Here is an 11,947-nt window from a genome sequence, read left to right as displayed (position 1 = left end):
GGTACAATATTTTATCTAAAATACCACCTTTCAAATGTATCGGATATCCGTCGTCACACTGAAAATATTAAGAAAGGCAGTTAACAACCAATGAATTGCTTTTAATTTTCCCAAAAGTTACAAGTCTTATCCTGCTACAAAAACAATTCAAGATCAAATGGTTGAAGTGATGGTAACAGTCAAATTATTGTAACTAATGAGAGAAGGCTAACATCGAACCTGCATTTTTGCCTGCTTTTCCTTAAACGCTTTAAACTTGGGGGTATCTTCGAATCTTCGTGGGCCCGAACAGGAGCTGGACTTTCGCAGCAAGTCCAAGCGTCCTAATGATGTGCTCGGATACGACTTGGGGTAGATTTTGACAAGCGAAACAAATCGCAAAAACGAAATCTCGGAAGTTTTACTCGTACAACTTGTGACTATTGACATTTCGATGAATATTATACGGGATTATACTTTAAATTAGAAAATAGTTAATAAAAAAACAGGACGTTTTATGTCGCGCTACGCTTTTGAGCAACAACTGAAGTACGAAATTTCTTTTGTCGCGAAATCAACGCAACGTGATTAGTACGAATGTATAAAATTTTTTGAAAACTTGGAACTAATAAGAATACTCACTCTTAATCGAAGTAAACGTTCAACCTTTTCTCTCGCGTGTTCGTAGGGTGATAATTATGACATTTTCCGAGAAGCGTCGGGGCGAAAACGGACGTTTGAATCGTGCGAATATAGGATTGGTCAGGTTGGCAATTGTGGAATAAATTGTTGCTGGCAGCTAGGCGTTTTGTACCATACATACATAGTACGTTCCTGAGCGATGCAACGAGGGGCGTTAGCGTAGCGCATGCGCATTTCCGAAACGACGCTACACTCGTAAACAACATTTTTTTTCAATCAGGTAGTATATTTCGGGTGGTTTTTGTTCGAAAAATAAATACGGATGAGCGAAGTGTCTTTCAACTATACATCGTGTACTCGATTTGATATTGTTTTAAAAAATGAGCGTGATTCGCTGTAATAGTTTATGGTTATTTTCGGTTGACCTTAGGATGTGGTGACGTCACTAGCGATCGTTCTGGAAATAAACGCCATAGAACAATAATGGCGGGTACGTAGGTCCCTTCGTTGTGAGGATTGTATTTTCGATCGATTCCAACCGAACCGAGTCGAGCTCGGTTCGTATTAATGACTAAATATTGTTCTCAGATCTCTACGCCAAGTACAATTGCACATATTGCCAGGAGGACATCGCTGGGTTGCGTGTTAAATGCGTGGAATGTGCCGACTTTGATCTGTGCTTACAGGTAAGTCGTAAGTGGCCCAGGGGCGAAACGAATGGGGATTGGGGGGCCCTCAGCCCTGATGCTCGGGAGTCGAGTCATGTGACCTCGCGACCGACTGCCCACCTCCCCTTCAAACTTTTCGCCAGATTTTGCCTCCTGCTAACGGCAAATATTTTTATTTCTCTCTCCCTCTTTCCCCACCCTTGACTCAGGCCTTGAAAGACGACGCGCTTCGATAATTTCGCTCGTCACCGTTGTATTTGCGACATCGCAACAAGCGATGAGCGGGAAATTCGCAACGCCGCTACATGTGTGTAATTAATTTACGCTTCGTTACGGATCCACGATTTCTCAAGATATTTAGTTTGGATAGCAAATCTTCTTACCTTGACAACTTCTTTATTCTCTTTGCAAAATAACACATTTTACTGGGATAATTTACTCAATCGGAAATATCGTTACTGTTGAGAAACAAAAATCGGTGAACTATGGTTTTTCTTAATATGTAATCCGATATTCATCTAGAATGAAAATTATTTTCAGTTTAATCATAAATGCTTGCTGTAATGTTGTGCTCGCCAATGCGTTAAATCTCTGGATATGTGATTCTCACCGCATCTTTTCAGCCTGATTATCTTTTGCAAAGCAATTATGTTGTACAGAACTTACGTGCACAACAGTTTTGCCTTTTTCATTTGTTCCTAAATCTTTGTATATAGTCTACGTGTTAACTTATCCTGCAGATTTGTTGTTATCTTCTTGTAGATGAAAAATTTTGCTTTACTTCAATTAAAATTCAGCATACACACTGTCACACAATGAGAGTGATTTCATTTACAGTGTTTTTCTGCTGGTGCTGAAATAGGACAGCACAAAAATGACCATTCTTATCAATTTATGGTAAGCATTTCTTTGAGCTCAACAAATTTTTACATGCATATTTTATCATGGTGTTTTGTAATAATGTCTCGTTATATTTAATTCTGTTTATTTTTCAGGATTCTGGTACAATTAGCATATTTAGCGGGAGAGGAAGTTGGACAGCGAGAGAACAACTCAGACTTCTCGATGCGATTGAACAGTTTGGTTTTGGAAATTGGGAGGATATAAGTAAACATATTGAAACAAGAACGCCTGATGGTAAAAGAGCGTTATTTTTGTAGCTGAATTTATTTCTTAGATTCAAGTTTCTTTTCTTGCAAAATTCATTACTTTTACCTACAACGTATACCAAGCCCCCCCTGTTTAAAATATGATAATTAATATCAGCTCAGCGATTGCTGCGGAACTTTGAACTGAGTGAAAATATCCTGCAAACACTTTTAAATCGTTGCTACATAGCATACTACTTATTCATGCGATTGTTTTTTTTTTTCTTTATGCAGAGGCTAAAGAGGAATACATCGCCAGATATCTTGATGGAAATATCGGTAAACAGACATGGCCTTCGACTGAAAGTTATAGACCAAACCTGACGGACCAAACTAGCTCTGATTATGGGCCACTATCGCCAGACTTGACCTCGCGACTGCCACCGTTAGATATCACCCCAGAAGAAGCAGCTCAGCTCGGCTATATGCCACAGCGGGATGATTTTGAAAGGGTGTGTTATTTACAGCGAGTATCTCAATTTCTAGCAACGCGCTATAAATCTTCCATATATCGTATGTTCAGCATATGGAAAAAAAATTTCGTTCATCTTCAACAGCTTCGTTACATGAATAACTTCTTTCTTTTCTACAGGATTATAAACACGAGGCAGAGTCTTTGGTTTCTTCGTTGTTTCTCACTCCTGCCGAAGACGATGATCTTGACATTGCGCTAAAGCTAGCCCAAGTTGACATGTACACAAATAACTTACGTGAACGAGCAAGAAGAAAACGTGTCGTTAGAGATTATCAACTTGTCTCTTCGTTCTTTGCTTCGACAAGAAAAGATAGAGTGATCAAGAAAAAACAGAGCAAAGAAGACAGGTAATAAACGAATTAACCCACAATTTATGATCACTCAGGTAATTGTTATATTTGCTGTTAAATTAAATGTCCTTGAATTTATGCCTGTCTTTCATTTCTATTGTTGCTCATTATTTGACATACAGAGAATTTCGGGATAGAATGCGAACGTTTGCCCAATTCTACACAGCGCAGGAGCACGAACAATTCTTGACTAATTTGGAAAGGGAACGAGAGCTCCGACTACGGCTAACCGAGCTTAGTCGTTACAGAGAGAACGGTATCACCAGGCATGAAGAATGTGCCCATTTCGAACAAGTCATGGCACAGACTCAAGGTCAAACAGAAACGACGGATCATTGGACTGAAAAAAAATCTGTAAGTTCTCGTTTGGATTTTTATTTCTTGTTACTCTCTTTTCGGTATTGTAAAAATTGTAGAACTTGTAAAATTACATGTTTATAACTGTATACTAAACTCAGTGTGTGGAAGTTTATCATTGAATAACATTAGTCACATCATTTCTCAGTCACTGGCCGATCCTTGAAAGTCGAACAGAGTAAATACTTCTGTCGCTATTTATTTTCCTCTTCAAAGATACAGAATCAAACCAGATTGACAGAAGGTGCTTACACCTTTACCTAGATATTGGCATTTTGCTTATCCGAATGACAAATCTTTGGAAAATTTCATTTCCATTCGCTCTTTTATCAAACTCTCTTTTTCAGCAATATCCCATATATTATGTTCTTCGAAGAAGAAAAAAGACTACTGCAAAATCTTATATGTTTTGAATGAATGTATTGTTTATTTAATTCTTTCCAGAATTGCCTGTTTTGGCAACTTTCCAAACTTTTTATGATGTGATAATATACGATATAAATTTCACCAACAGCTGTCGTATTTTAAATTTTTTATTAATAAAGCAACTCCAGCATTACTCGTAATAATTATCCTTTTATCTTAATAAAGCAACTCGAGCATCATTCACGATAATTATCCTTATAATTTATTCATGTACTTTTATACGTAGTGGCTAAAATTTAGCAAAGCAAATCCTTGAGAAAAGTTGATTTAGTCAGACATTTCTCTTTTTTGATGTTCAATACACTCGGTCCTTGCAATTTTCAATATATGTGTTTGGAAAAACACCCCTACTAGCAAAAAATTAGATCTATGTAATACCATATCGGTCCCTTTGATATTGTTTCGTGCACGCTGCATGTATGTTGCATTTGTATAATAAGCTATACGCTTCACTTACGTACTTAAATGTTTTGCACCTATTGTAACCTGAATCCATAACATTTGTTCAGATCGACAATAACCTTGAGAAATAATTCAATGAGTCATCAACATTTTCTTCCATTTTCAGGGCATAGTTTTAGTGTCATTGTTATTTCAAACTTACATGTTTTACATTGACCTATGTAATATGTGCCTACACGTCAGAAATTCACATATGAATTTTGATGTGTCCACTGCAAAATACTTTTACTTGTGTTTGTTGTAATTTATTACGGTCGTGCTGCAATTTTTGCAATTCTTAGATAAAATGAACTACGGTGATAGAAATCTCAAATTACATACCTATGCATTTTTCCATAATACAATTATACTGCAGCGTCAGCAAAATGATTCAAAAAAATTACACGAAATTCGGATTCACATTGATCTAATCTTCAAATATGAATAAATAACGTGTTAGCTTTTGCTTACTGTTGACTAATCAAATTATTTGTGATGCGTGTTGCCAGGCGTTTGTGAACAGATTGTATCAGTTTGCATTTCACTTAGGGCAGCAGTGGGCCGTCCACACCAACACACCGCCAAATGTTAAAAAAAAGGTGAGTCCCATGTACGATTGGAAGCAAATTCAAACATGAAAATTTTCCGAAGCTCTATGTGCAAAGTTTGCAGTTAACTAAGTGCGCTTTCCAAATGATTATATTTTGTTTTTATTATGAGTGGGTTGCAAAAATTTCTTGAAAACAAATTCACACCTGTTTCTCTAACGTACTTTTCTATAGATTCATCTCATGTGAAGATCCGATGAATTTTGTAACACATTCGATTTCTGAATAAGTAAATAGCCCTCGTGATTATTTGCTAACTCTGCAAGATTATTGACGCTGTGGCGATATTTTTCTTTTAATTTTTTACTTTTTGTATTTGAGCTGACTTACAGATACAGAAAAAATTTAGGTATGTGAGACTAAAAACACAAAAACCCCTTGTACATACATACCTGTACAAACTACTTATGAAGCTAATAGAAATTTCAAATATAATTAATATATAAATAATAATAAATTTGTTTTAGCCGAGATTTATTCCTATTAGCTTCAATATACAATACAGTAAGATCGAGAAATCATATTGTACGTGTGGATTACAGAGAAGAAGAAAAAAGCTGCGGTTTAATAGACCAAAAATGCACGTCAAAGGCAGACTCAGCCAGCAGCAACTACATAATCAATCAAGCCAGTCCCAATCGGACGACGATTCCAGTCAATCAGTTGGCGGTGCAAGATAGCCATACCAATTCCACCCATCCTACAATTGCTTTCTCAAAAACTACTTTGGAGAAAGGCAACAACTCTACTGTTACAGCCATCAAAGTCTCTCCAACGGGATTTACAGTGTCCGATGCAAGGGACGTAGAGATGGAAGCGGCAGCTCAACTTCTCACCAAACAAGAGAAGACCTTGTGTCTCCAGCTAGATATGAAACCAACGCAGTATCTTACCCAAAAGACCCTGTTGTTGCAAGTACGTATAACACTTCCCATGTTTATTAAACAAATTTTCAGAAAAACGTAAACACAGCCAACAACAATCGCTAAACATTGGAGTACCCTTTGTGCGCAGGAGTATCTAAATGGCAATAGGAGATCAGGCGTTGCACCCCAGTCTGAGCCGGAGAGCAAGATCCTTCACTATCTGGTATCCAATGGCTGGATTGCTGCGAACTAATCAACGCAGAACCAATTAAATTTATAGGCGACGCCTCATCTCTAAGTCACCTTAGGATCATTGCAAGCCAAGTCTTAGAAATAAATAATTTTACTGTAACTTATTATTTGAATATTAATTGAACAGGTGGGAAGAATTTTACCCTTTTTCATCATACTGCCAAATCTGTCGCATTGTTCAAGTTTTCATAGATTTATCTAACAACAAAGATTCCTGTCATAGTTATAAAGAAAATTAAACCGTTTACTAGCAGTAGATTAATGTGTCGACTAATTGCTGGCAAATTTGACATTCAACTATAGATCTAGTTATAACTTGCTATTTTGCGCTGCATTAATCTCATTGTCAAGTATTGGCAAGAGATTTAATTACTCTTTGGGTAACATTCCGCCACATTTATAATTCTTAAATTTAAGAAACGTACACATTGTGTTCACCAATTACTGTGATCTTTATATTTATTTTGAGAAGGAATTGTCAGATTGATTAAATTTAGTACTACTCAATATTCAATGCTCCAATAATAAAATACTGTCATCTGTTGTTATCACACTGCTCTGGAGACATCTGTTTGTTTATGTGTGTCTAATTGTGTGAGAATCATGCTTTGTTTTTGATAAAATTGAAAATTTTTGGCCCAGATTTTTGAAGAGCAATACCTGATATTATTTCATCTCATAATTAATGTACTATTGTAAGTAGATATATGTATGTAGGTTGATATTTTACGTTATTATACGTATAGCTGTCCTCTTACGCTGAATGCGGTCGACGACTTATTTATAAATAATTGAATACCTAGGTTCCGCTTCTATTACCCTGAAATTTTTGCTCAATTCTATTGTTTGACAAGTTATGTTTCGCCTTGTTCATCTGTAAAATTTACGAATCGATAATCCTCGGTTTCTTTCTACCTGTTCAAAATAAGGTGTATAAATAAACTGTTTTCATTTACAATAACGAAATTAACTATGTATCGCGAAACACTTAGGAGTGGGATTTAATTGTGAATATTAATATTGTATTGCATACTATCGACGTGTAGCCAATGCAAGAAAAAAAATATTCTCAATCTTAGTTAATGTGAATTGTCGAATTTTTTTTTTGTTCCTCTCGCTATTGAGAAGTGTGTAAACTTATAGATACAAAACCAAAGCTCTTGATGGCCAAGAAAAGTGTCTCGGAGTGAACATGCCACTGGTGCCTCATGGTGTTCCTCCACCACCAAATTGCTGAATATTTGAATTACAGTTATATTATACTGTATGTATAGATGCTTGAATCGTAAAGAAATTTGAGCTAGTTAGTTGTATTGAGTGACAAGGACGTAGGAGTATTAAAAGCTGCTGATTTTCTGAAACTGTAAAACAACATGAATTTCTTAATTTTATTTCACACCTATTCATGGGAAATGAAGTTTAAAACTAATCAAATATTCACCTAACTTTCCGCTTACCAGATATCCCAAATTATCATCCATGTCAATGAACTCTTATAAAACGGACTATAGCTATGAGAATGGAATGTTTTGGTACCATAAGTGAACTGGAGTTAAACTTTACTGTGAACTTTCTTTACCAGTTTACCGATTTGTAATAAATCCTATTCCTATCCTGAAAAGTTGAGGGTTTGTACACAGTTAGGTATTTAAACGTAACTGATTGGTAGCGGAAAAGCTAATAAAAATATTTGAACATCATTTTATTGTTAAAAAATAATTATTACATGAGGTGCAATCTTAAAACAATTGGTAATAAAAATAGTAATAATGAGACTACATAGCTTGCAGATTAATTAACGGAATAATTCTCATTTAAAGTAGTAGCAATTCTTATACGATTAATCAGCAAGCAATCCATGATAGGTAATTCAAATGGTAAATCTTGGTCAATTGTCTCAACTATCTATATGATTAGTCAAGTTTATTTAAAATCTAAGAAAGAATAGCTGGAACTGTTAGGTACAAAACAAGTTATAACTAATGAAATTAAAATGTTTAATGGTGGAAATATAACATTGTTACATCATATGTAGAGAAAAGTTGCCAGTTGCCAAAGCCGTCTATCTTTAATTGGGGATCAAAGGTAAGGTTTGCCCGATCATCTCGGCGTAGTTGTTATGTGTTTAAGGTCTTTTGTATTATGAGATGACTTTTATATCACTACATGATTTAAGTAACAAAGATTGAAGGCACTACCCATGAAAAAATCAAAGCTGTTTTTACTCTTTCGCCAAATAGAAATCTATCTTCTTCAATTGATCGGTTTTGTTGTATTCTGGCAATCAATTAACTAAGCTGATTAAATTTGCAAATTCCCTTTGTAATCCATTATACATATTTATCCCAAATCCTGAACGAAACATACTTCTATCTGTAAGCATTGATCTTACCTTACTTCATTTTTAGTCGCTTGAATTCATCTTAATACTAATTTCTTTATTATTTTTTCTGTCCTTTCAAAAATTTTTTTAAATATTAGATAACTACAAAAAGTAACAATCTAATAAGTGGATTTATGAATTAATGTCAAATCGCAAATTCAATATACGAAAGCACCTAATAACTGAATTTACGTCTTTCTATAATTAATTTGGTCAAAAAATCCCAATAACCAATAACGTATTAAGAACAAATAACAGTGATTTCAAAAATTCAGTAAGAAATGGGAAGGAAGAATTAGTGTTGTTTTAACATCAATGCTTCCACTGCCATATTATTTAATTCCACACGCATTTTTTCCGGTTACAATTAACCTTGTTATTGTTACTTACAATCACGTTTCAATACAAAACAAAACAAACAAAAATAATTCAATACAAGCCTTCAAATAGTGAAAACCTATAATCATTCTATTAGAGTATTTGTGTGGCTTTTAAATAATCTGACACGCCTATTTATGAGTTTATCGTAAATTTCATTATTCTCTCAATAAACGTAGATAAATTTAATACCGATGGCATTACAGAATACGAAGTTTTCGTATTCTGAAACAAATGTAAAGATTTTTACTTTACGCAATGTACAGAGTGACTACTAATATATTCCTGAACTAAAGAGTTGCTGGCTATTGTACTGTACGTAAATAGAGTACCATGCCAATTTATAAATTGTGGTGGGTGCAAATCTCAGAAATTGTTAATTATTAGCAAAATCTTGCTGTCATGTTTAGGAAACAATTTTCATTTATCGTTTACAACTTGGTATTGCTTGCAATGATAGTTAAAATCACTATATTTGTCCAAAATCATCACGACTATCATACTTATTTTTACACGGATGTCTATAACATACTAAAAAGTGCACCTTGGTTCGAAATGGTAGAGAAATTGATTCGTTGAAAATTGTTGTTCTATAACGATCGCACGTAACTAAGCTTGTTAAGCGAGGATCACAAAAAACAGTTAAGTATGAAAGTACTGAATAATTCAAGCAATCTATGACGTCTGATCGGTATTTTTTTGAACCATCGTATTACCTACTTTTCTTTGGATAACTTTAAAACATGTAATATTACCTCATCAACAGTTTGTGATGTCAATAATGATTTAACAGTTTCATCTTCGATCACAACTGTGAATAATATCTTTACATTCTCTCTCAAACGCTGAGCAAATAGTAAATCACTATCCGATGGAATGGGTTGATGACCACAACGCTTAATTACAGCTTCCAGGACGTCTTGAATTGGTGCTTTGGGCCAACCGAATGCCTGCATCAAAAATTGATTCGTTTAAACTATGAAATTTCAAAAAATAGACGTCAAAAAACGTATTTTGATATTGTAGTGGAGAACATTCAATACGACTTATAATCAATGTACCTGTAATGTTTCTTCTTCAACAAGCAAGGATAGTAGATCAACAATAGCTTTGAGTAATTTATCTTGAGATAGAGTAACATTTGCTCCGACACTTTTTGTCTTTGCAGCTGCGCTAGACGCAATTTTACATAACTGTTCCTGCAAGCGACGTTTTTCAGCTTCTGCCATAGCATCTTCCAGCATGTCTCGATGCTTTGTCCGCATGTGCCGCATCAGGCAATCTTGTCTAATAAACGCACGTCCGCATTCATCGCAAGACTGTGGCATCTCACGTCTATGCGTATTCATGTGAACACGCAATGCGGACTTGACCGCAAATCTCTTCGAACATTTGTCACATTTATGTGCTGAAATGAGGTGCAATTCATGAATTTACAATTCTACTCGCTAGGTGCACGCACCTCCAACCATTATATCACATACGTGTATAAGTATAAGGAATTGTGAAATCAGCTTACGTTTAACTCCAGTATGAAGAACGTAATGTCTTGAAAGGTCTTCTTTACGGATGAAAGCTTTCTTGCACAAGTCACACTCGAATGGTGCAGCTCCTTGATGAACGAATCTCATGTGTACGGTTAGTCTAGTTTTGCGATTAAAGGCTTTACCGCAAACGTCACAGTAAAATGCATGTTCTCCTGTATGATGAAATACGTGCGCCCGCAGTTGGACTGCTTGTATGAATGTTTTACCACAATACTGACATACATGTGGTTTATCTCCCGTGTGTGTACGATGATGGCGATTCAAAGTTTCACGTGCCGCAAATCTTTTGTCACACTGAAAGGGAAACAGAATATATTCGATTAAGCTACTGTCTAAATTTTGCTAGTAATAATAGCATACAATGTTTGATCAAGAATCATCATTACTACCACATATTGTGGTAAAAAATGAGTGCTATTTCACAGCGTATATCACTTGTCTTCATTAGGGTACGTTTAATTTGTCAGTATTATTTACATTGGTAAATTTAAGAGAAAGACACTTTCTACGCGAGTAAAGTGACTAGCAAAAAAACTGAATCTCATTTGAATAGTCACACAAGTATCACGCGACAAGTGTTTTGATGGTTGGATTGAACTGATAAACAGAAAGCAGTGATAATAAATATATATAGAGAGCAATATGTAATAAACGTAGCTTTGGTGTAACTCTTCAAGTTTAGAATGTAAAATATTTATGTGTAATTTGTATTGTTAATCATTTTTAATTTCATAAGTCCACAATATTGTCAAAAACACGTTTAATCTCTAATCAAATACAGGGGTACTCAATCCAAAACCGACAAACCATTTAGGTCATTCATTTCCACAATTTTAATTTTTATCATAATGATACTAGGTAAATTTCTAAATTTTATAGAGAAAAATTCACACACATAGAGGCAGTTGTATAGTAGCACACTGCACATGTCAATGTTTCCCATTCTACGGTGGAAGAACTTTCAGTTAGTATAGCTCAAGAAACGACAATGATTATTAGCTTACGCTTCACAGAGTAATTTAATGCAGTGTTTGATAAATAATACAGCCGGGAAACATGTTTTTCATCTGTCTTGATGAATATAGTAGATATTACCGTACGTACTTACCTTTATTCTAAAATTAATTACATCACTAAGTAAGCGTCAATAGATGGGCAAACTAATTGAAATAAATAGTAAATTAAATGAAAATTTGACTCTTTGAGGCAGTTTTCGTTATGTTTATATAAGAGATCGAAAATTGGTGTGAATTTTTCTCTGTTTACGCGATAAAATAGTTTATCAAAATTTTGAAAAAGTGGTGGGAAAAACGTGGACTAATATTTGTCGGTTTTGGTTGAAATGCCCCTATATTTTACATTACTTAATACGTTTGCATTGAAACTTACTTTGATCGTTCTTCATATCCTTATTGTTTGCTTGTAAT

The 11,947-nt window shown here is 34.9% G+C and overlaps 2 protein-coding genes across 5 annotated transcripts in view; one reads left to right on the top strand and one right to left on the bottom strand.

Moving 5' to 3' along the window:
* The first annotated feature begins 848 nt into the window (after nucleotides 1–848).
* Nucleotides 849–8,406, top strand: LOC124181316 (transcriptional adapter 2B). 3 transcript variants are annotated; one of them, XM_046567775.1, is made up of 10 exons: nucleotides 850–1,111; nucleotides 1,210–1,307; nucleotides 2,127–2,186; nucleotides 2,285–2,426; nucleotides 2,672–2,889; nucleotides 3,030–3,259; nucleotides 3,385–3,616; nucleotides 5,036–5,085; nucleotides 5,637–6,009; nucleotides 6,109–8,406. In XM_046567775.1, exons 1-10 carry the CDS (start codon nucleotides 1,105–1,107, stop codon nucleotides 6,211–6,213), a joined length of 1,515 nt encoding a protein of 504 aa, XP_046423731.1. In that variant the 5' UTR covers nucleotides 850–1,104; the 3' UTR covers nucleotides 6,214–8,406. The 3 variants fall into 3 exon arrangements, with proteins under 3 accessions (XP_046423733.1, XP_046423731.1, XP_046423732.1); XM_046567777.1 differs by lacking the exon at nucleotides 6,109–8,406 and having other exon boundaries at nucleotides 849–1,111; nucleotides 4,996–5,085; nucleotides 5,637–5,919; XM_046567776.1 differs by lacking the exons at nucleotides 850–1,111; nucleotides 1,210–1,307 and adding an exon at nucleotides 1,357–1,596.
* LOC124181312 (zinc finger protein 2) overlaps nucleotides 7,292–11,947 on the bottom strand; it is a 7,579-nt gene continuing 2,923 nt past the window's right edge. For both annotated transcript variants that reach the window (XM_046567759.1, XM_046567761.1), the window contains exons 9-11: nucleotides 10,493–10,814; nucleotides 10,035–10,381; nucleotides 7,292–9,923 (exon numbers count right to left, since the gene is read on the bottom strand). In XM_046567759.1, coding sequence (XP_046423715.1) covers nucleotides 9,690–9,923; nucleotides 10,035–10,381; nucleotides 10,493–10,814 — 903 coding nt within the window. In that variant the 3' untranslated portion in view covers nucleotides 7,292–9,689. The remainder of the gene's footprint in view (nucleotides 9,924–10,034; nucleotides 10,382–10,492; nucleotides 10,815–11,947) is intronic.

Source organism: Neodiprion fabricii, chromosome 4, assembly GCF_021155785.1.
Source record: "Neodiprion fabricii isolate iyNeoFabr1 chromosome 4, iyNeoFabr1.1, whole genome shotgun sequence".
NCBI lineage: Eukaryota > Metazoa > Arthropoda > Insecta > Hymenoptera > Diprionidae > Neodiprion > Neodiprion fabricii.
The sequence above is the reverse complement of the archived record's forward strand: the minus strand, read 5'-3'. Positions and strand labels throughout refer to the sequence as shown.

What these genes read in the sequence shown, in the direction of transcription:
- LOC124181316 (XM_046567775.1), top strand. An exon ending in AGCGGGATGATTTTGAAAGG is followed by an intron (nt 2,890 to 3,029) that starts GTGTGTTATTTA and finishes TCTTTTCTACAG; the next exon opens with GATTATAAACACGAGGCAGA. An exon ending in AAAAGACCCTGTTGTTGCAA is followed by an intron (nt 6,010 to 6,108) that starts GTACGTATAACA and finishes CTTTGTGCGCAG; the next exon opens with GAGTATCTAAATGGCAATAG.